At 38.5% G+C, this 24,581-nt stretch overlaps 1 protein-coding gene across 1 annotated transcript in view; it reads right to left on the reverse strand.

Moving 5' to 3' along the window:
* Positions 1-24,581, reverse strand: part of LOC140231066 (adenylosuccinate synthetase isozyme 1 A-like) — a 37,867-nt gene that overhangs the window by 7,724 nt on the left and 5,562 nt on the right. Inside the window, exons 2-4 of the mRNA XM_072311219.1 lie at positions 10,641-10,743; positions 9,182-9,295; positions 8,434-8,497 (exon numbers count right to left, since the gene is read on the reverse strand). Coding sequence (XP_072167320.1) covers positions 8,434-8,497; positions 9,182-9,295; positions 10,641-10,743 — 281 coding nt within the window. The remainder of the gene's footprint in view (positions 1-8,433; positions 8,498-9,181; positions 9,296-10,640; positions 10,744-24,581) is intronic.

The following is a 24,581-nucleotide window of genomic DNA, read 5'->3' on the forward strand; positions in this document are numbered from 1 at the left end:
ATTTCCATCAAATAAACTATAATTCCTCTTAGAATGGTATGCTCTTTAATATTTCAGAAATGGTTTGTAATTATCTCGCAAAAAGTTGAAATCTAAATCCTGATCTCAAGATAACATTGGTGGGGATGGAATGGGGTGGGGGTGGGGGTGGGGGTCATAGATTAAAGAGCAAGAGGGGCTGATACACATGATATATTCATTCCCCTGACAGGTGATATATATTATTTTATATTCTCATCTCTTGCCATACATCACAGTTACTACACACACCATGTATTCGTTCATAAGCTAAAGATATGGTGATCAATCAATTGGGGCACCAGCACTACATGTACCAGGGAGGTAAAAAGAGAATCAAAGAGCTAGTATTACTCTTGTAAGTTAAAATATTATCTCCAACTTGCATATTTGTGTGAGTCTCACAAATGATAGTGAAAGTACTGCTCTAAATATCAAAAACTTTTCTTTTCTATGGTTAAAGTGCACTGATCAATGATAATATCTACAATGAAAAGAAGAAAATAACTCACTTTCAATGTGGACTTGGAGACTTCAGTCTACAGGTTAAGCATAATGACCTCATTCTAGACAGAAATTTTCTATGACACGATTTAGGATAAGTGTGCACAATATGGTGGAAACCATGGCACACTTATGTAACTCACACTTTCATTGGGTATTTCTTTTTAATCTTTTATTTATTTATTTATTATCATTCATATTTGACATGTTTCAACATTTGAATAAAACCTGAACAATTTTATACTGTATCAATGCAGCACATTTTAGTGGTTTACAAAACATATTTAGTGTTTAAGAAATATCTTATTAAAAGACTTAAACATGCTTGAAAAGTGTACCCAACTAAACATTGGTACTCAGAAAGTGTTCAGCACCAATCATTATGCATTTTCCTTTTCTACATTTTTCAATGACTGGCCCTACTTTTGAGCTAACGTGATATAAAATCGCAGTAAAAGCATGAAACAGATACCTGTCATTGTCATATGTGTATTATATCATATTGCACAGGGCATACTCTGATACCATTCCAGATGAACACAGAACTGCTGTTGATATCGGCTGGTTACATAATCATTTGTGCATATAATCATTAGAGCACAGCAGCACGTTGTTGTCAACCTTTCACACTCTACCCAATGGTATCCACACCACAGTAACCTGCTCTGGGCAAGTGATTCATCTGAATACCATCTTGTCCCAGGACAGGACCACTCCTTTTCACACTCTGCACCTCATTTATGTGTTGACAATACCCCTCTCACCCCCCCCCCCCCCCTCCCCCACCCCTCCATGACATGGCAATCACTGCTACGTGACATTCTGCAGAATTTGCAAAATGCTATGGGCAGAAACACATTTAGGAGGTGTTCCCATGAATTAACATCTCAGATATAAACTAGACACAATTACATTGATGCAGTTATTTATGGCTATGTTGTACCAAACCAAGATAAGGATATCTCAATTTTCCTCTGTTCTGAAGCAGTGGCAAAGCCTAGAAGTGCTAGTCTTCATTAGACTTCTCAATTTCCAAACAGACCAATATTTTTGATCACTGATTTTAGGAAACAATAGCTCGAAAGCATTGTTTAACAATGTTTTTAGCATAAAAATCTGAACTACATGTTACGGTCATACATGCTATATCAGAAATGTCTGATATTGTGTATTAAAGTATGAAGCTATGGAAAAACTTAGGCCTCAAAATATATGCTCAATGCTTTCAAGAACAACAACAACAACAACAAAAATAAGGCTAAGTGACTGCACTTCCCTTACTCAATAATTCCCATATTAACAGTAGAGTCAACTGCTATAAAAACAGTCAAAACAAATACAGAAATTATTGGTGCTCATTCTATCATGTCTTGGATACACACCAGAGACCCTAAATGAGGTGTTCAGTGCACAGTTGTATTTAAGCTGCAAGAACCATAATTTATGATCTCTAACAATTCACATGACTCATACATGGCTCGCAAAACACACACGTACCCAAAGGAAAAAAATAACAAAACCCAGCTATGACTATAATTGATTTTCACTTCCTGTTTCTATGGTAGAATGGCTGGCTGTGGCGATTCAAACACCTTCCAAATCTTCAACGCTAAGGGTAATGTACTGGCTGTAAAGGTGAACATTTTTGCGATGTTGAAATTTGCCCATTTCGCGCAACCACAAACTACCGCGAAAACAAAAGCACACAAAAATTATTGTTTGCCAAACGTCCCAGTTGTTGACGTCTCCATTCCGGGGAAATTAAAAGGATGCAAAACTCACCTCACCCGGTCGAGCACAAAAACTTCCTCACATGAAAATATCCACTTTTACAGTACTACATAATTATGTGTCCCCTTTAGTGGGAACCCCATATGAACTCACATGCCATACTTGTCAGAACCTCTAATGGTTGCATTATCTTTCTTTCTCGTCCATACTGAAAAGGCTACTTTTGAATCACGACAAATAAGCAAAATTCAAACCAAGTTGACAAACCCTCTGTAATAAAAGAAAATAACAACAATCACACGAATGCACAACAATGACAATGTTGGCGGGGGGGGGGGGATCAATAATTAACGACTCATTATTTTTTAATAACAGGATAACAGATAAGAGGTAAATACAGAGATATAAATTGGAATAAAAATATAACAGGACGTGGTCCTGGCGGGGTGACTTCATGTCAGAAGCATTGTTACTCATAAGGCAACATACTTGACTGACATTGTATGATGACAAATGCTTTTAACTTAGAAACAGCGTCATCAATTAAGCGTGTCCATGGATTATAACGGCATGCCAGACAGATTTTTTTTCATGGCACTGTGATTTTGGACATATACTATGTCAATATATTGGCCTGCCAACTCTTTTTTTTTTTTTTTTTAGAAGAAAAAATCGTGTTCATGTTCACATCTTAATCTATTTCTGTCACTCTATACATAAAGACTACTTAGACAGTATTAAACTTTGTGTGTATGTGTGTTTGGATGAATGTGTGAGTGTGAGCGTGCGCATGTGAGTATATGTGTGCGAATTACCAGCCCTTGGTTTGCAAAATAAAAACACAAAAGGATATTTTGGTTTTGTCTTGGCACAAGCTGAATTGTCATGATGTCACATGACCGTCACAAAAGAGCAACGTCCTCTTACAGGGCTCTATGTGACAAACTTGATGTACCCTCCGCCCAGGTAAACATGCACACATGTTGATCAGTCAGCACTGGGTTAGAAATAAGTATAGTTTAGTGTCATCCTTCGCCACAAGTGAACATTTTGTTATGACTAAGGTGAACGGGGGTGAGCTCCACTTTTGTTGTGTTTCTTCAGTCAGGCGCCAAACCACGCTGAAACGTGGAAAGATGTTTACCCAGAGCAAAGCGGATAAACATTTCAAGATAACACAAAATGAAAGAAACACATGAACATCAGAACTTTGAGGGCTTTTTACACTTGTAAATTTTTGCTTAGCCCCGGACCAACGGTGGGGCTAAGGGGGACTATCCTTAGCCCACTTTCTGTTTACACTCGTTTTTGCCAAAGTGGGCTAGCCCCACCGATAGTACGGTACTATCTGGCCCTGCAAAATAGCAGGGGTTAGCACCGCAATTGCGGTGCCAAGCAAGTGAGTGTAAACAGAACAAAAAAAAATAATCCTGGGCTAAGCGACGGAGACGAAGTCCGACCCTCACTGACCAATCAGAAACGAGGTAATCAAGTGCTGCCGGTGCGTGCGTGTACGTGTACAATACACAGCGTAATTATGAATATTCATGTGGTTTGAAAAGTCCGGGGCTAAGAAATACGAGTGTAAAAAGGTCAGTTTTCTCCTTAGCCCCGGACAAGAGATAGTACGGGACTAATTGGCGAGTGTAAAAAGCTGAAAAAATTGGTACGGGACTAACGATAGTCCTGGGTCAGAGAAAGTCCGGGGTTAAGAAACACAAGTGTAAAAAGCCCTTTAGAGAAAGAATGAGAAAGAAATGAATTTGGACTTTGGGCTGAACAAAATTACGACATCGGGGGAAAAAAGTGTGGTAATGCCATATGAATACAATAGATTTTGCATTTGTGAGTAGGGAACAAGCAAACACACAAATGGCTAAAAAAAAAAAAAAAAAAAAATGGCTAACAATAAAAGGTAGCGCAAAAGGACATGCGACACACATGTACAAATCATACCAGACGTCTAACAGCCGCTAGAATATGGAACACACATACGCATTACATCCACCAAAAAGATTTCACTATGAAAGCAGTTGGAAATGGCATTAGAAATCAGATCTGTGCACCTGCCTGGGATAATGGAAACCTTCAACAGTGATGAATTCAATCATTAGCTGTCTAGAGATCTCCCTCGCCTCTTTTTGATACCAAAAGCATCCAGCTGCTCCCACTCCTGTTGTTATTGGTTTTCTTTTAATATTGCTAATCCATGCCTTTTGACTTTCTAAGTGCATGATTTGTCAAATTAATTACGCCAGCTGCACCAGTTGTATCTGACCTCGGTTAAAACTGTGTTAATAAATTGGTACAGGTATGGGTTTATAATCTGCAATCATGCCTCTGACCAGGAAAGTGTTATAGAAAGAGAAGAAATCAGAATCTCTCCTTCGCACCAATACTCCATGCTGTAGAGAAGTTGATACGCAAATGCACTCTTTCACAGGTGTTAATAAATCACTTTTGACTGAAGAGAGCACTTTTGTTTAGGTATGCAGTATTCCTAAAAAATCAAGTCAAGTGAGCAGCAGTTTACTTTCCCCTTCAATATTTTTGCAGCAGCAATTTAGTGTGCAAAGAATCGTAGTTTTCGAAAACCTGTAAAATGTTACTGAAATATGTAGAATTATGCACTTGCCAATTACATAATCATATAAAGGATTTAACATTCGACTGCTAAACCTGGCAAACAACATCATGAACAAATGTGTGCAAGATGGTTAAATGTTAACTTTTTTTTTTTTTTTTAGAAACTTGGTAATTTAATACCCTTTATCTAATTCTCACTGTCCTTCCTTACAACTGTCCTTTATCTTATTCTCCTATTCCGTTAGTGCAGCCTTAATTACCAGCTCATTGCTGTCCTTCCCCTGTCTCTAGCTGTCTATACCTTAAAAAAAAAAAAAAAAACCTCTCCCTATGTCACTTCCCTCCTTCACATCATACACATTATGTTCCCACAAACCTCTCTTTCTCACTTACATCATCACAAAATAAACATAGATACACTGTACTAATATATATATATATATATATATATATATTACAGTCCTTGGAAATTAATAACAAGGAGATTTGATGAAAACTGGAAGGATTTGTTCCACACAATTACTCATGCATGACTCAGGGCTATGCGCAGATTATTTCACATGATTATTTTATAGTCTTATTAATTTTGCATTATACATTGTAGACTTGTGTAGAAGAGAAACTGTGTTGTAAGATGTCTTGCATGGAGAATGAAACCTAAATATTTTGGATTAAAGGAAATGCAGCAATACTAGTACAACACATCAGCGAATTTTGTCAAAAATCTGACAATCAGCTGAAAATTTGTGAATTTCAAGGTTTCAGTACCACCATCACTGGATGAGAAGACCTCAACAGTCTGTGATGTCACACATGGATAACGACATCAAGAAAATTTTGGGGAAATTCAACATATTTTTGCTTTTCTAGAATTTGTGAATGAGAACTTTCAGAAAGCAGTGGGAATAACATTACCCATAACATATACTAGGGAAATTGTACTTCTGATAGAAAAACAAAATTTTTCTTGAATTCTCTTCATATTTTCTTCACCTTGTCGTACATGAATATGTAACGTCACAAACTGTAGTAGTCTTCTCATTCAGTGAAGGCTGCACCAAAACTTTAAAAATCCCGAACTCTTCAACAAATTGTCTGAATTTTCCTCAAACTTCACTGTGTTCTACTAATATTGCTGAATTTACTCAATTCACATGTATATCTGGATTTCATTCCCCTTTAACTCTTGAGTGCAACATAATTCTGCATGACCACAAATGATGATATTGCCCCCCCCCCCCCCCAAAGAAAAAAAAAACAAGAAAAAAAACCAATAGTAATCACATTTCATAAGTCGCTGGAAGGCTTGAAATCACACATCAAAGTCATATGTGATGCCAATAGTAATATGTTCAACTTTACAACTCGTGCTACATTGTAGCAAATCAGGATTTAATGCCATATATGGACCCTCTGAACACAAATACTGGCAAAAATTCAAAATTGGAAGAATGTTCAATAGAACTGGCCCCCTGATGACCTACCATAGTAGACCAGTGACAACCGACCAGTATGAGAGAGAGAGTATTGAATGGTAAACAGCTTTACTACAAGAGGCAGGATAGGAAACATGTTATTTGTTTTTACTAGAGATACCTCACCATCTATATCTGAATCAGACCATGGCAAGCTGTACAACGACCTTTATGTATTGGCCATGTGGTCTCACTCCCAGGCTGCTCAATATCTAAACCGATTTCAGCTGCAATGTTTAAGGTGTGGAATGATCGCAGTTCAAGAATATATATATATATATATATATATATATGCAGAACACAACGTGTAGAATAAAGCTTTTAAAAATGACACCATAGCCCCAGGTTTTCTTGTCTGCCTTTATCATTCCTTGAGCTCATTCAGGTGTGAATCATGGAGATTTTGCCTGGAAGGAAGGCTAGGCTGGATACAGTAACTGCTCCGATCTATATAACGTTTCACTACATTGGCACAGCTGTGTTTGTGTGCGTGTGGGGCACGATGGTTCTCTGGCAGCTAGGCAATAGGAAAGCAAGACCAGTCATATCCGCACATTGCAATCAAGCTAACCCAGCTTATTCACACGATTCCTCCTTTTAATCACTTCACATAACACGTCAAAGGCAGTTATCACCCAAATAATCAAGACCTTTTCGTCCAATTGCCCATTCAGCCTTCAAAGTGGTCGACAGATGACTCCTGCGTGACCTATATTGTCGGGACACAGTGAGAACAATTTCCAGGCACTACTCACACTGGCAAAATGCATTCTTGCCTACTTCCAATTGAAAAAAAAAAAGGAGGGACAATCTTACTGTGCTGTTCACTGTATACTACATATGTACAAATGGCTGAAAATGTCATGGGTTCAACAGATACTGGACAGAATGGTAAATGGACTGAGGGATTTAACTTTGTTCAGTCAGTGCTGAAGCTGCAAAGAACTTATAACATTGTATCATGTACAAATTGTGAAAAAGTGGCCATAGGGTGTCCTAAATACTGTGTAAAAGTTTAAAATGTTTATTTTTTTATTTTTTTTTTTTTTTAAATCCGCTATTCCCGGGCAAGGAAAGAGTAACATAGCCACTTGCTGCTATGAATACTGGTATCTTGATCTCATTTTCTTGCTCTCTCTCTCTATCTCTCTCTCTCTCACACTTGAACTCCACCAACATCAGGTCAACTTACTACATGCTCTACGTTCGCCATTGGCTAATCATCGATGGCAGCTAATCATTGATGGAAAGAGTAAGTGTCCGCACGACACCTAATCTTTAAGATTACACTTTCTCAAGTGGGAGTCCCACTTGGTGACAAACACACAGAACTGGGAGAAATACACACTTTCAGCACTTGTGAGGAATCTGATAATGTGAGACAATACAGCAATGCACTCCACTCACTCACTGGGGGTTAGCCTGGAAGCTCATATGAACTGGAGAGGTTACGCTAACTTACTAGTCTTATTTACGTCGATGTAGGGCAATTTGTCAATCAGTTGCAATGAAAACATCTCGACGGAAGAATTTCATGAATTTGAATAACCTTATAGTTTGTTATCATCGCTTCCACATGATTCTAAAAAAAAAAGGTGGGGACGCCCCACAGCTTGTGGGTAGAGTGCAAACAGTAAACAGTTTTAATCATTGACCAAACCTTAGACACTGCTCACTTCCAAAAGCATCTACATGGGCATATACTACAAGCTAATCATTGAAGTTTAAAACTTAAAAAGTTTCAAATCTAATCTTTAAGATTTGCACCATTGTGTGAACTTAACGTATCACATGACGAGATCAAAGTTAGGGGTGCACGCTTGAAGGCGATACATGATTTTGTGCATTAAATTCAAAATACAGCCAAGCCACCATACCATTCCACTCTACTGTGAGGGAAGAAATAACTAACATCTTCAAAGGAGGCTCTTGGACTAACTTCCCCCTCCCCACCCCCCCCCCCCCCTCAAAAAAAAAAAAAGAAGAAAAGAAAGACTTCAAAGAAAGGCATTGATTCTCACAAACAAAACTTAGCCTTACCTTGTCCCACAAATCTATATTCATGTAAGTGTTATGAATAGAAGTTGAAGCATATGCATAGCACAAAAGAATGACTCACCTTGACTTGTTCTTAGATTTCTCTTGCTCTTGCAAGCCATCTACTTGTTGATGTAAATCCAGCACTAAAATATACCAAAAAAAAAGACATATTAGGAATAATTCTTATTGCTGCTACACAGGGGAGAAAATGAACCGTCAATTGGTCTGCAAAACTGTATCAACACGTCAAGAAATAGCAATACGGACAATGGGGAATGCTTTAGATTAAATAGGGGATTGGTACTTTTAGAAGATAAAAAAACCCCACATTCATACACATACACACACACACCCACACACACACACAAAAAAAAAAAAAACTCTACAACTGGTATACACGGTAAGAAGCATGGACTCCCGACATAATGATACGTGTATGTGCTGATGACATAAAGTCTAGCTGTTTTCAATGTTGACTGTCATCATCATAAAGCAATGTCCTTCACTGCATATTCTGATTTTTGTGTGATGATGTCAAGTTTTGATTTTTCACTTTCATTTTGACAGCAAAACAGCAAACATCACATACCAACAATCAGCTGCCAGAAAGGGGTAAATACAGCAGACCAAAAATATGAAGCCTACTTTTCTTACATTGAAAAAACAAAACAAAACAAAACAAAAAAACAAGGAAGAAGAATATATGCTGTCACATCTCATTCAGAAATGGATTTTGGATGATGAGGAGCAGAAGACTTAATTTCAAGAATGAAATCATGAATATGAATGTCAATGGAAATAAAAAGCGCTGAGGATCAACTTCTCACCAAGATGGGCCCTGTCCGAGATACGGAGCCTTTCGTGCCAGCCATTCAGTCCCTTTGTAAGAGCCTTCTCAGCCTCCTCAAACAGCCCCGGTAAGTGGACGACCAGACCATTGCCTGCATGATTGCAGGATCACAATGTAGACAACATTCAATCATCCATTGCAAACAAAACAAAACAAAACAAAAAATCACATCTAGTCACAGTTAATGGCAGTGAAGTGCATGTATTCCTTTGTATGTTTGTGCCCAGCATACCAGTGTGCAAGAAAAAAAAAATAATACTACATGTAATTTAGTTTATAGGTCTGTCTACATAGGCAAATATACATTGCAGTTGACTGCATGTAACATGAACATGGCACAAAGAAATTACCATTTCTGTGAAATTTGACACTGCCACAAAGATCACCCCACCTTACTTCATACAAAATGAAATATACATGTATATATGCATGTGGATTTCTTATAAATCCATTGTGCCTTCTTGTTTGTGCGGTTCATACTCATCTCTGCATCCTTATGAAACAGATCTTATAGAATTGATAGAGAAACACAGTATTAAAGGATAACTAACTGAAGTTAAAGAGATATTCATTAAATCCTTGTGTTTGACTTCCTAATACAAAATTCACATTGATTACTTCCACAACAATGAAGAAAATCTGTATCATCATCCTAATGATTCAGAACTCTGAACGAAATTCATCCTTTGGATCTAGCACAGCAGAGCTGTATTTGCGAGAGTAAAAGTGCCAATGATGTATCACTTGGATATTAAACATCAGGTGATAGCATCAAGTATCTACAGTTCATTCATTCAAGAGCCTGTCCTCTATATTTAGATATTCTTGATACAGTACCATTACTGTTACAGGGACATTGTGCTATTTTTATTAAGTTGTTTCCATTTTATCTAGTGCATTGTACCATAATGCATTGATCAGTTATGTAAATTCCCATGTTTATTATTGATCAAGAAAGAGAATCTAAAACTGAATCAGAGTCACAGGACAAGCTACAGGTTTCACATGTTATGACATATGCATCAGGTGAGAATAACAGACACAAGTATGTTGAATTCTAAGTACTGTAAAAAGAGGAATGTTCATGTGCATTTTGATTTCGCAAATTTTGCGAGCGCCAACATTCGCGAAATTAAAATGCACGTGAAAGTTCTTCCCTACACAATATGCATTGGATGCCAGTGGCAATTCGCGAAAATTTCATGCTGCAAGAAAGGCCGTCGGCTCTAAATCGTGAAATTTTCATGCTGCAAATATATCATGTTTTACAGTATGTTAAAATGTAGCAACAGGTTAACCCTTTCTGTGTTAGGCACTTTGGACAGTGTGTACAATGCTATGGGGTTTAATCAGTACTCAGAGCACCTAAAGGTTTATTAGTTGATAAGACCAAGGAGGTATTTTTAAAGAGATGTTCCCTTCTTGATAAGACATACCTATGACTGATGTACAGTTGGGATGTATGATACCGCTGGGCAGCAGATGGAAGTCGTATTCCTTGTCGCCGACGACAACAGTGTGGCCGGCATTGTTTCCTCCCTGCGATTTCATCACGTGTGAAGTCATCAGGTCCGCAGTGCAAGTTAGAAGGAAGGAATGAAAACAATACAGAGGGGGAAAGAGAGAGAAATAGAAGGTGAGCAGAAAAACATGATAACATGAACACCAGAGTTAAAAGACAAATTATTGATAATATTGACTTCAATCATATACTGTACGAGCTGAAATTTTCGCGTACAGATATTTTTGCGAATTGCTACTAGGAGAACATTTTCACGTGTTGTTAATTTCGTGGTTGCGAGGTCTAACTGTGCTTATCTGTTCGCACGTTTTTTTTCGCGTGTTGTTATTTTCGCGGTTCAAAGGCGATTCGCGAAAATTTCAGCTTGTACAGTATTAATTGATGCAGTAATTTATCAGATGTAGCACTAGTAACAGTAGAATACAAGATATAATCATGCAATATTTCTTTTCTTACACAGTAAAAGCCAGAAAAAAAAACGAGTACACAAAAGAAATATCTTTTAGTAAATGTAAAGCTCTTAATTCCTGGAGCACGACTGAAAAAAAAAAAAAAAAATCTAAAAGGTAGAGAAGTACAATACAAAATGGCAACGTTACAATAACACAGCTGTCATGTGTGCACAAGCCAAAACAAATCCTCAGGATGAACCCAAACTGTGAAATGTTGCTTCTCAAAGCATCAGATTTAATATTAAATATTCATTAATAAAAAGCCAGATGAGCAACTGCTACGGGCAGATAAAGCACAGTCTCAGTTAGTTGACACATCTCCATCATCGCCAATCTAGCATAAACACCAATCTAGCATAACACCGAAGTGCCTCATCAAAGGAGAACAGCAAATAACAGGTTTGTAGGGAGGTCTCATGTTTGAGAAGGCTGAACTATGATTATGAAAACAAGTCCTCTTTTAAAATTTTGGAGGCATCTGTAAACATTATTTCTCATTATGTTCGAGATGGAATATGTAGAGTAAACATGCATAAGCCGGAATCTCCCAGCCCGCTCTCATCATTAAAGAATATTACTGCAAGGGCTTTCAAAGATTTCCACCTATCCGCGAGCAGATCTATTTCATCAATCACACGATCGCGTGCTGCAGGCAGCCAATTTCCCAGCGCTTTTTACGCAAATACGCCCGTTTCCGGTTTGCCGGCACCACCGAGTTCTGAGAACCTTGCACACATCTCGCTCGTGGGTAGGGGGGAATCGAGAAATCCCTTTTAATCTGTCGTCCAATACACATGGGACTGCAGTGCGTGGGAGTGCCTGAATTAACAAAAGAACCAATTTTGGTGCCGTGGGGGTGGGGAGGACTGCACTTGAAGGGGAGGGGATGGTTGCAGTGCATAAATGCCAGGTACAATTACTGCCATTCAGCTGCTAATTTATATGGGTTGATTGCTCATCACAGCATTTCATGAGGAAACACTAATATATCAATGGTTGGGCATTGCTTTAGAAATTTTACCTTTATTGATAAATGAGTTTTTCTTTGTTTTTGAAGGGGGAGGGGTTGTCTTATATCTTTTACCACAACTGCTTTACTCATTACATGTGTCATATGTGTTGAAAATATGCAACAATGAATTAAATCAAATTGATTCCATGTTTCCATTATAATATTCTTGGTAAATCTCATGTGTCAGCATCAATGTATTACCACAAGTCTTACCAATCAAAGTCAATTGGAAAATTGCATACATTCTACAGTCAAAACAAATTTAAAGGTAAGACATATTATGTTCAAGTCCTTAATGATATATTTCACTTTAAATTAGAAGACCTATTATTTCAATTACTTTACTTAGACAAACAATTAAAGTCAATGTTCACACTGGGGTAGTTTTGATTGAAAATTCAAGTTTTTGTTTCCAAATGAGCTAGAAGAACCCATCAAAGAACTACATTGTATTTCATGTATATACTGATATAATTTCTTCTTCTTTTTTTTTTTTATGAACACATACACTGCTCACAAACTTTTTTGGTTTAATATGACAATGTGCTCATTATATCAGTATCTGTTGCATACATGAATCTTCATGGAAAATTTGTTTATGAATCAATATTGTGTGTGTGTGTGTGTGTGTGTGTCTGTCTGTGTCTGTCTGTCTGTCTCTCTGTCTGTAACTTCTAGGAATCAAGTCTTGGAGATAAAATTTTCTCTGGTACTCTCCATATCTCTTTTGCTAAATTTCATTAAGATCTGTAGTTGCTGACACAGCTGCATTTTTGAATTTTCAGCTCCAACTATTCAATATATTACAATGTAAAGCGGGTGGCAAAACTCTCAACCTGGGCTTTAAGGCAGTTTAGAGTAACAGTGATAGATTAAAAGGCACCATTAGCAAAGGCTGGCAAGAGAGTTACCCACGATATATAGCAAACAAATGCCACTTTAGACCCCACTGCTAACGTGTCACACTTGGTCCTTATCATAACATCTCCCGCTGGTAAAGGGCAGACGATTACCCATCCACTAGTATGAATGACAGATGACATTTAGATGCTGTCTCTGGGATGAGAGACGACTGTATACCTGCTCAATAGTGCTGCCGAGCTGCCTTGTATTGATGGCAGGACAGGTAAAGACCGCTTCTTGTGGAGCCGGATAAACACAGATTTAATGCGATCGAGTGTCTTCAAAGACGTTACATCCCAACCCCCAAGTTACCTGCTATTTGTTCACCTGTAGCAATCCACCCAAGATGTCTCCGCTGTATTGGTTTTCAGGCTAAAGTCCTCACAGTTTAATACAGGATCACTACCCTGACTGGACACTATCTGGACAACATATGCAAGGCATCTTATATCACACTTAACAGGGTAATACAGGCAAACAGACACATGAAATTTTCATTAAATACCCCTGCAAAATGAATATCATGTTTTTCTATCAAATATTCCAACAAAATGAAAACACTATACGTGTAACTTTACAAAAATGGGGAAAAAATGGATGAATGTTCACAAACATGCAGCCATGGGTATTGAAAAAATAATATTCATACATAAATAAATGAGGACAACACATGTTTGTGGAAATATTAAAGTAGCTGATAAGAATCTGTTGCCAAGACAACACAGTACACAGTCTACAGTCTCAAGTCATCCCAATTAAGTGGTGGAGGCGTTACTCTGCACTATTACTGCTCATTTACATTACTTTTTTTCCCCTAAACTTTGCAGGCATCCCAATAGCTTTTGGGAAAATCCTCAAGAAGAAAAATCCTCAATATGAAAACAAACAACTCAAACAAACACAAAGCAGACATCATAAGGCATACCCAAACACTGTGGTGTTCCTGCGCAACCAACATTTACAAAGTCCAAACCAATCCTTCAATGACCCGTAAACCTTTTCCAGTGTGCCGCTATCTCTTAACATCATTCCAGTGGTACACGGCCAGCGTGTCACATCCTCAGAGAGTTCGAGACTGATGACCAATTACTCAACATCTCCCCCAATTAGCGGACACCATAGAAGGACATGAAAGACATCAAGCCGTACAGGAAAAGGTTAAAGGTCACTTGTGGTACCACGGAAGACACTGTCCAACAAACTTGACTTCCAAGTTTCACAGCTTATACATAGCTGCATACAACCCCATCCCTTTTCCATGATAAAAAGTCACTGTACTTCGCTCATTCTGAACTTTCACGGTTACCAAGGGCTCAGTATGATCTGGGCCCAGTTTCTTAAAACTTGTTATCAGTGACAAGTTACTAAATTCTTGCACCTGACTTGCTGAGAGCAAATATGTCATAGAAATGTGGCAGTTGTTACTGATGACAAGTTTTATGAAATGGGACCCTGGTCCTACATACATCATGTAAGTCTGACCCAGTGACACAGGGAATAATTTTCCAACTAAAATTTGATTAGCAATTTCAGCTGATGAACAATATTTCTATTATGGTATCCTGTACACTTCTATGGAAGAACACTGCTACACAAAAATTAGTTTGTGTAGCAGTGGTGTAAAAATGCATAGCAAATTGCGATGCGATACCAGGAAAATTATTCCCTGTGACATGTTCCTGCACTGACCATCACAGTGCAATGTTGGGGGGGGGGGGGGATATAATATTTACAAACAAAACAGCGATAAAAAAAAATATGGTTGAAAACTTGGCATGATACTCAATTTGGCACAGTTATATAAGTTTCATTTTTTTCACAGAAAGGTGGAATCTCACATCATATATGGATATTAACATGATATTAAAAATTGAATGATAAAATTCAAAAAACTTCTCCAAATTCAGAACAGTTTGGGATGTCTGAGAACTTGATAAATGTTTCAAGCTAAAAGAAAAAAGTTCATTCTTTAGTGCATGTTCTTTTTTGTGTTTTTTTTATTTCACCTTCATGAAAGTACAGAAACAGGAACAAAAGGAGATATTTTGACTGATTTACAAAAATTTTGACTGATTTTACCAAAAAAAAAAAAAAACACCTTCAATAGAAGTGATCAATAAAGCTGCAATTACATGCTGTCTTTCACATTCCTTGTATATTCCATGCAAAACTAGAGCAAGCACCAACATGTTTACCACAGGTGGAAGTAATGGAAGACACCAATGTATCAACATGTGATGGTTAACAGACACTTCAAATTGCCTTACAACTGTACATCACACGTGTAGTTTTTAGTGGACCTGGCATACTAGGGGATAACAGGAAAGCAACACAATCAAACAGACATAAATTATACACTACACACAAGTACAGTACACACAGGCACACAAACACATACATACAGAATAAATTCACGGTATGTTTATGTACCTATCTGCCAAAGTTGCCACGTTATACAATGTACACTGCAAATACAACTCTTTTCCATATTGTCTGACTTTAATGACCATCATAAAAATATTACACAGAATGTTCAACGATCAACATTTTGCATACAATGTTACGTCAATCCATACCAGCAGTTTTACCAATATGCCAAGAACACTGCCAGACCAGTGTGCCATTTTCCTACATGTTGTAACTCAGCAGGAAGTTTACTGTCAACATTTTACAACACAGAAAAATCATGAAATTTATACATAGGACTTCTACCAGGTGTTTCGAATCCTCCCCGTGGCACGCAAAATTTCTTATCTACACTATATGCATTGAACGCCAGTCACAATTCGCAAAAATGTCATGCCACGAAAAAGGCTGTCGGCTCCAATTCGCGAAAATTTTGTGCTGCAAATATATCATGTTTTACAGTAAACCATTTCAAATTGTTAGCCCTCCCCCCCCCCCCTTTTCACAGAAAGATCATCAGTTTCATTTTCTTCTGTTGCCACAACATCCCATGTCAACATGGTTTATTGTACTCATTTGAAGCTAATACATGTACTTGTATACAAAATTAAACTACATGTACAATGTACATATGTATCTTTTGACCAACTCTGGGTCCCTTACAGGGCCGGCGGAACCGGCGAAAAATTTTTTGCACACCATACAAAGGAATACATAAGGTGTCACCACTTTGGCCCCTCCCCCCACTTTTTAAACCCACGAAGTGCGTAAGTGGCACTAGAAATAAATAGATATAAACTTGAAGTGTGAGCGTGGTAAGGCTTTGTTTTTGTGCTGGATGAAGACCTTTTTTGTTGTTGTTTGTTTGACAGCTGAAGAAACCCGGAAGTGGCATCCTACAGAACTACAGAAGTTGCACCAAAGACTTCTTTTTTTGCTTGTTAGCTGATGAAACCTGGAAGTAGCACTAGAAGTCTTAAGTGCCCCCCCCCCCTTCTGAAAACATGGCACCAGCCATCATGCCCCACCCCTACACCCCCACCAACATAAAGTTGCCATTTAAATAGCTATAGATCTTCATACCCTAGCTGCTCAATACCCATGACACTAATAATTGCAACTTTTATTCTCTCCTGAATTGTGTCCCTACTGGCTGTGGGAACGAGTGAGCTGGCTACCAGACATTTGATAAACAAAGTAAACAAAACAGAAAATTACCTTCACCTTCTTTTTATTGATCTCGGTACTGAGGTAAGCCCCTGGAAGGTTCTTTTATATGATGATCGTTATAAAATGACAATACACAATAAAAGAACTCACCAAGGGGGTAAGGGAAACCAACAATACACCCCCACGGCCAGTAATTCCAAAAGAAAAACCACTGTAAACTATAAACAGTAACTTGGGTACTTATGTACTGTTGCGTGTGTACATACAATAGGACCTACATGAGGTGTATGAAGTACAAACTTGAAACATGTTCCAACCATTTTATGTTGAAATCGGTCACACTTGTTGATTTGTTACTAGGGTAAACATGGGATGGGGGGTGAGCCACAACTAGATCGTAAAAGGATGAAATGTGACATTGTACTTTAATATCCAGTAGAATAGCCTGAAAGTTAAAACCCCGACGGCTATATAGAACATGTAAGATGCACCATTTGATACTTCAGTGTACCGACTAAAATTTCACAATTTTGTTGAATTTCTTTTTTTTTTTTTGTTGAAAGTGTAGAACCCTGGATTACCAGAAGACGAGTGCTAGCAATAATTACTCTTTTACATTTGAAGATTTTGTTGTGCTAGTACTCTTAACCACTGGAAATGCTAATAGAAAATCCTGTAATTCAATCAATGTCACTATTAAGGTCCTGTCGCTATAGTGGTGGTATAGGCAGAGCATGCATGTGCAGCTCAGATGCACAGCTGAGTAGTAACAGCACCAGTACCATTGCATTAGATGCATTGTTAGTCAACATATATAAATATAAAGTCATGTGCCAAGTTTGTGAGTTAGAATGGTCTCTGATCTGAACTGTGATCCAAATCACATTAACTTGGAAAAATTATGAAAAACCTTATTATCCCATCTCATTGCAATTGCATTAAACATGTCTTGAATAACAGGGATGAATTGGCATTGGAATCATTATCGCCGATCTGGCCACCATACTGTCCAAGCAGAAATTTTCATGTGACCAGAAACCAGAATGAAAATAAAATTGCTTGAATAGTTTTGCATGTCACGGAATGTTCAACTAAGGAATGTGTTGATTCTATGGAATTAAAAACACACAAAATTCATCTATACCTGGCTGGGTGTGAAAAATTACTCACGCTAAAATCCCCACTTTACAGTAATGGGTAAATAAACATTGATTAGGAAAATGAGGTGGTGCTACACAATGGCATAACCTGGGATATGATGGCACCCCCGGTTACTTTTTTCCCGGTCATTTTCTTACTTTGACCAGACTTGAAAGATTGGACTCCTCCATTCAACTGAGAGGGGGTTGTGCTTCAAATTTTATGCCATGTTTCTCCCCTCCATTAATCCCCATTATTGTGATTTTGTTTATGTCCTTGATGGTAGAAATAGCAAGGGAGTGGAAAGGTGTTCATTCCATCAATAAATGATGTTGTCATCTTTATCCTCTTTCTTGTTTGCAAATACAGCAATAGGCTGGACTGCCCCCCCCCCCCCACACACACACAATTCAAGAGACACAACTATGGTCTCTCTTAATAAATAACACTGACATGTAAAGTCAATATCCTTAACAAAAGGAATTTGAAATCAAAATAATGTGTGGTTCATTTCTGATCTCTCAAAGCCAGCAGACCAAAGGGGAGCACTGTGATTGAAAATTTGACACAAGTGTCTTTTTCAATCCATCATACCGGTATGTTGTCCTCTTCATCCTCTGTTGAGTTCGCAAATACAGCAACAGGCTAGACACCCCCCACAACTAAAGGTGCAAAAGCCATTATTTGTATGTACTCTCTCTCTCCCCTTCTGTAAACAGCACTAACATGTTTTGCAATATCTCAACACCAGGAATTCATATAATCGATAAATATGTGGTTCACTGAACTGATACATCAAGGCCAGCACATTCGAGGGGGGCATTTTGATAGAAATTGACACAATTGTCATTTCTAAAACCATTTCAAGTCTCCACATTCTTTCAAGAGGAGTGGTAGACCATATACACCTACCTCTAATAGGAGGAAAACCACTCCTTCTGTGTTGTTCAAAACAAGGAAAAGTAGAAATTACGCGGTGCGTAATATATGTCCCCGCCGGAAGTAGCATTTAGTAGCAAAATGTACAATATAGGTAAAAAGATCAAGGTCAAAGGTCAAAGAAGTCAAAGGTCAAAATTCTATGTGGAAGTTTTGAAGCCCTCATCTAGTGCCATCACATAAAGCAAACAGAATCGAAATCGGGTTAGAAATGGCGAAGGAGTAGCATTTTGTAGCCAATGTACAATATAGGTAAAAAATCAAGGTCAAAGGTCAAAGAAGTCAAAGGTCAAAATTCTGTGTAGAAGTTTTGAAGCCCTCACCTAGTGCCATCACATAAAGCAAACGGAATCGAAATTGGGTTAGAAATGGCAAAGGAGTAGCATTTGGTAGCAAAATGTACAATACAGGTCAAAAATCAAGGTCAAAGGTCAAAGAAGTCAAAGGTCAAAATTCTGTGTAGAAGTTTTGAAGCCCTCACCTAGTGCCATCACTTAAAGCAAACGGAATAGAAATCGGGTCACAAATGGTGAAGGAGTAGCATTTTGTAGCAAAATGTACAATATAGGTCAAAAATCAAGGTCAAAGGTCAAAGAAGTCAAAGGTCAAAATTCCGTGTAGAAGTTTTGAAGCCCTCACCTAGTGCCATCACATAAAGCAAACGGAATCGAAATCGGGTTAGAAATGGCGAAGGAGTAGCATTTTGTAGGCAATGTACAATATAGGTCAAAAATCAAGGTCAAAGGTCAAAGAAGTCAAAGGTCAAAATTCCGTGTAGAAGTTTTGAAGCCCTCACCTAGTGCCATCACATAAAGCAAACGGAATCGAAATCGGGTTAGAAATGGCGAAGGAGTAGCATTTTGTAGGCAATGTACAATATAGGTCAAAAATCAAGGTCAAAGGTCAAAGAAGTCAAAGGTCAAAATTCTGTGTAGAAGTTTTGAAGCCCTCACGTAGTGCCATCATATAAAGCAAACGGAATCAAAATCGGGTTAGAAATGGCGAAGGAGTAGCATTTTGAAGCAAAATGTACAATATAGGTCAAAGGTCAAGGTCAAAGGTCACAACTGAAATTCTGTATAGAAGTTTCAAAGCTCCCATGTAGTGCTATCATATAAAGCAAACAGAATCAAAATAGGGTTAGAAATGGCGAAGGAGTAGCATTTTGAACATTTTGATCACACACGGACGCACGGACGGACACACGGACACACGGACACACAGACACACACACGTACGGAGCCCGTTTCATAGTCCCCTGCTCGAACTCGTTCGGCGGGGACAATAAGTATTCCAAAAGCACTAAAGGAGCATTGCAGCAGCCAAAGCTTTTTAACATCATTTAACTACATTGTATAAAACATGTTTAACTGTACCCTTTTCAGCAGCTGTGATAGTACACTTGGGAAAATAGATTCTTCTGTCAGGAGGTTACAGGTAAAAACAGAGAGAGAGGGGAAAAAAATACTTAAGCACAAAATTTCCCGAAAGTAATGTACTGACGTTTCAAAATTTCATATTCTGTCTGGCACAACCGTTAACCCTGTTATCTAATATGAATAAGTTGATAGTTGATTGATCTTCATCAATTGTTTCTTAAAGTCCCCAAATTTGGCAGTCTCTGACAGAATTTAGGTTGAATTAAAATCTTAATAGTTCACAAATATACAGACCTCCCCCCCCCCCCCCACCCCTAAAAAAAAAGAAAAAAAAAAACATCAAATGCTCTATACTCTTGCCATGCTTCTTTGGTAGAGATGCACAAATGAACTCTTCTGTGAAATTCCTTGCATCTTTTATTTTCCTGAATTTCACAAAATTAAGAACTCAATTAACAAATTGACAACTGCAGCAACACACAGATGGTGGAAAATACTTAACTGTTGTCTTTAAAAAAAAAAATAAAACTTCCTGCTCATTCTGTAAAGGAGGTCCTCACTCGCAAATCCAACAATTCACTAAATTGTCTTACAAGTCCTGATTTGCAATTTTACTCACTAGGCGTTTTCACATCAGCCCGATGTTTCGAAATAGTGCCTATTTTCTGACTTGGGAAATTAACCCGATCACGAAATAGCGTGCTATTTGATAATGTGAACACAAATTAGCGCGCTAATTGATCCAGAAAATTTCTCAAGTCCAACTCGGGAAATTTCCGAAATAGCAGGATAATTAATGCCAACTAGCACGCTATTTGATAATGTTCGGGCTGATGTGAATGGGAAATGAAATAGCGCGCTAATTTGTGATCGCGAAAAATATCTCGAGCTTGGATTTTTATCGGGCTGATGTAAAAACGCCTTATAACTACTGTATATCATGGTATACATAATTTGATTTGCATCCGATACAAATGCAGTCATTTCTTAACTGCATCTGTGACTCCTACATATCTAAGAACAATAACATAAGGTACACACTTTGTTCCTGAGAACAAATAAAAAAAAAAAATACATCCTGGAATGCCAATTGTTGAACAGAGTGTGATCCTTCACTGAATACAAAACCACAAGCACAGAATTGTTTTTTACACTTTGGAGCATTTGAGCAATTTGTGTGCCCCTATAAATATGACTGATTGTCACACAAAAATGTGGTTGGGATAAAGAGGGGGAGGGTTCCAAATGAACAATTAAGCTTAGAATGCCGACAGTTGCTAGAGTCAGAAATAAATACTGCAATGTTGTCATGCAGCAGTTGTCATTCATATCACAAATGGTAGAACACAAACAATGCTTGAAGTGCCTGGCTGAAAATGTTTCATTTTGAGTGCTGTTGTTGTTGTTATTTTGCTAATCAAAATGCAGTCAAATAATCCTGAATTTCAGGAGGAATACAAACAGCCTATATAACAATGGAACAACAAAACTCCACATATTTGACATTGCTTGCTTGTACCAGATAACTCATCCTGTATAATATCAGTGTGTATGTTTCAAGTTAAGACAGCAGTGTGTGTCTAAGACCCCATTTACAGTGCGGGGCTGGGCCGAGCCGCGGCCGAGCCAGGCCTCAATTGCATGGCGAGCCCCGCAATTCTGTCCGTTTAAAGTGCCGGGCTTGGCCCAGGCTTTTAATTCAAACCTTTCAATATTTTGTCGTAGTGGTGCTCTGCTTGTAAACAAACGCAATTTGGTATAGTCTGGTTTCCAGACCCTTTGCCAACTGGATTCCGTGGCGACAAAGTTGCTGTTCGACAAAGGCCTTTGCCGAAAGAAGAATCCTTTGCAGGACAAAACCATGTTAAACTATGCTAGTTTTCGCCGTTGAGGGGGTTAATATCCTGAATAGCGAAATAGTACGGGCAGAGGGTCTGGAAGCCAGACTAAATTTGGTACCGCATTTGGCCCAGTTTGCATTTACACTGAGAAAAGGCCGGCTCGGCCACGGCCGAGACCACCTCCAGAGCATGGCCAAATGCGCGGCCAATTTTGGCCCTGCATTTGGCCTTTTGCGCGTTTACGCTGAAATGAAGGCCGGGCTCGGCCACGGCCGTGCCCGGCCTTTTCGCTCACTGTAAATGAGGTTTCAGAAGCTGATGCAATTATATGTAAAGTGGTCACAAAACTGAGACTTGCCTACACTGATAAAGAAATTAATGCTACAGGACATTTGTACATGTATGTGTAGTGTGGCAATGTACCTAGATGCTGCATATCTACAAAATTAAGATTGATTTGAGCCTTGGACATGTTGTATGAGTTGTATTTGGTCATTCCCAGTAAATCTCAAGATTTACAGGATGTCACTGTTTTTCAACTAAAATCTTTTACTGTTCACTTCCGTGGTCAATTTTGTCTCACTTCGATCTTGGATATTTATGCCAAAGATCAAAACGAAGTCTCTGCAGTATGGGCCCCACGTCTTGCCCACAGTATGAAAAAAAAAAGAGGTTTTCTTGTATTATATATGAAAAACAACTTGTCTCTTTCGAAATGTGTTGCTTGAAGGTTGTCTCTTTGTTAATTAGGTCTGGCTTAGAATGATACCCTTAGATTGCTTTCTCCAACTCCCCCCCCCCCCCCCATATATTCCTTTATTTTTTTTCCCCATGTACATGTATAGTAAGTATACATCTACAGGTAAATGAGATTAAAAAAATACAAAAATAGCAGAATGCCTGTACATGTAACTGATGAAAATTTGCACTGCATGCTGTAAATCAATGGTGTGGCTTTCACTTACTGCATCAGGATCTTAGTTCATAATGGACATTCATGCTGCCTGCTGGCCAAGATGATGAGAGCTTCTATCATGTAAACAGAACTTTATAACAACAGTCTCCTGGCTCACCAAAACTGAGAGCCATTTTCTCATGGCAACACTTCATTATGATCAGCCCCCACTCCTAATACTTCCCCTACCCCTAAAACTTTACTGCAAACAGAATGTTGACATGAACTGTGACAGAAATAAGAAGTCAACATATGATGACATAAATGGTATCCCGGTGTACCAAACAAAAATCAGCCATTTTGTTGAATTATTTATTTTTTTAAAAAGGTTGTACCCTGGGTGCCAAAAAGAGGAAATTATTTTGGGGCTGGAGTTAGCGCGCTCTCGCCATTAGAGGTGGCCCTGGGCCACTAAAATTTGAAGTCTTCTAGCTCACCAAATTAAAAAAACAAAACAAAACAGAGGAAAGTCCTCTTATTATAATCTTAACAAGCAAAATAGAAGTAAAGTAGATGTAATCGGTAGACGCAGTCAGAGTCACACTTGCAAAACTATGTGAAGTTATAATTTGAGAACACTTCGCAAAGTTTGCTGTCTGTTCACACTGGCGGCCAAAGTTCTCGAAGATTCAGTTCCTGATAAGTTTTGTCCACTGGTGCACATGCACAACAACAACAAAAAAAGTATGTGCTCTCCAACAGCATCAGAGATACCGCAAACAGAAATTGGACAGGTCAGGTGACAAACATTGCTTTTAAATTTCAGCTGCGTGCATTCCAACTGCTAAAATTTTGCGGGGCTTCAGGAAATTTCCCTAGCTCTAGTGGGAAGTTTCACAAGAAGTTTGTGGTCACAATCGTCAGATTGGCAAAATTTTGAGAATTGATTGAGTTCTTTGAGAAGTTTGAGCAGCGTGACCGCAGCTAGTCTACCTGAACATGATGGAGAGGGTCAAGGGTCAGATTACTCAAAGCTAAACACTACCTTTCTCCCTCTTCTTCTGTAATATTCAAAGGGCTGTGCAGCCTATCACAAGGATGAAATTGACTTATGTGCCTGTTTTGAAGAGAAACATGGTGCTATTACAAGCTGATATGACATCCCCTATAAAACTCAGAATATCCTGGTAGTAATTCATCCAGGGTAGATCTATTCTTGAATGCATCAACAAGCTGGCAGAAACCACCAGAAAGACTTCCTTACATGTATGCCCCCCCCCCTTAATTTGTCCATATCATTCTACACTACTCTAGATTCTACCCTTTAGCCTCTACCCTTTACCCGTTAGCTCACTCCCAGATGCATGCACTCAAAAGTCCCACACAGATTGGCGAGTTGTGCAGTATGACGAGGGGTTGGGGGGGGGGGGTGCAACATAAGGAAGTCTTGCCAAATCATCTCTACGACAGACTGTTCCACGTGTCATCAACTCTGTGAATAGCAAAGAATTTTTCACCACGCCTGAAGGGAAAGAAGTCAGCCAAGAAATGCAGTCCCCTAATGGCCTAACTACTAACGACATGTTAGGCGTTAGAGTGCAAACAAACCATGATTAGCGTAGTGTAGTAAAAAGTACAAACACACACCTCATGAAAAAATTCATTTGGCGCTATTCATGTACTTTCATATCCATGTAAAATAGATTGTTTGGATGGTT

Source organism: Diadema setosum, chromosome 1 (genome assembly GCF_964275005.1).
Source record: "Diadema setosum chromosome 1, eeDiaSeto1, whole genome shotgun sequence".
Taxonomy (NCBI): domain Eukaryota; kingdom Metazoa; phylum Echinodermata; class Echinoidea; order Diadematoida; family Diadematidae; genus Diadema; species Diadema setosum.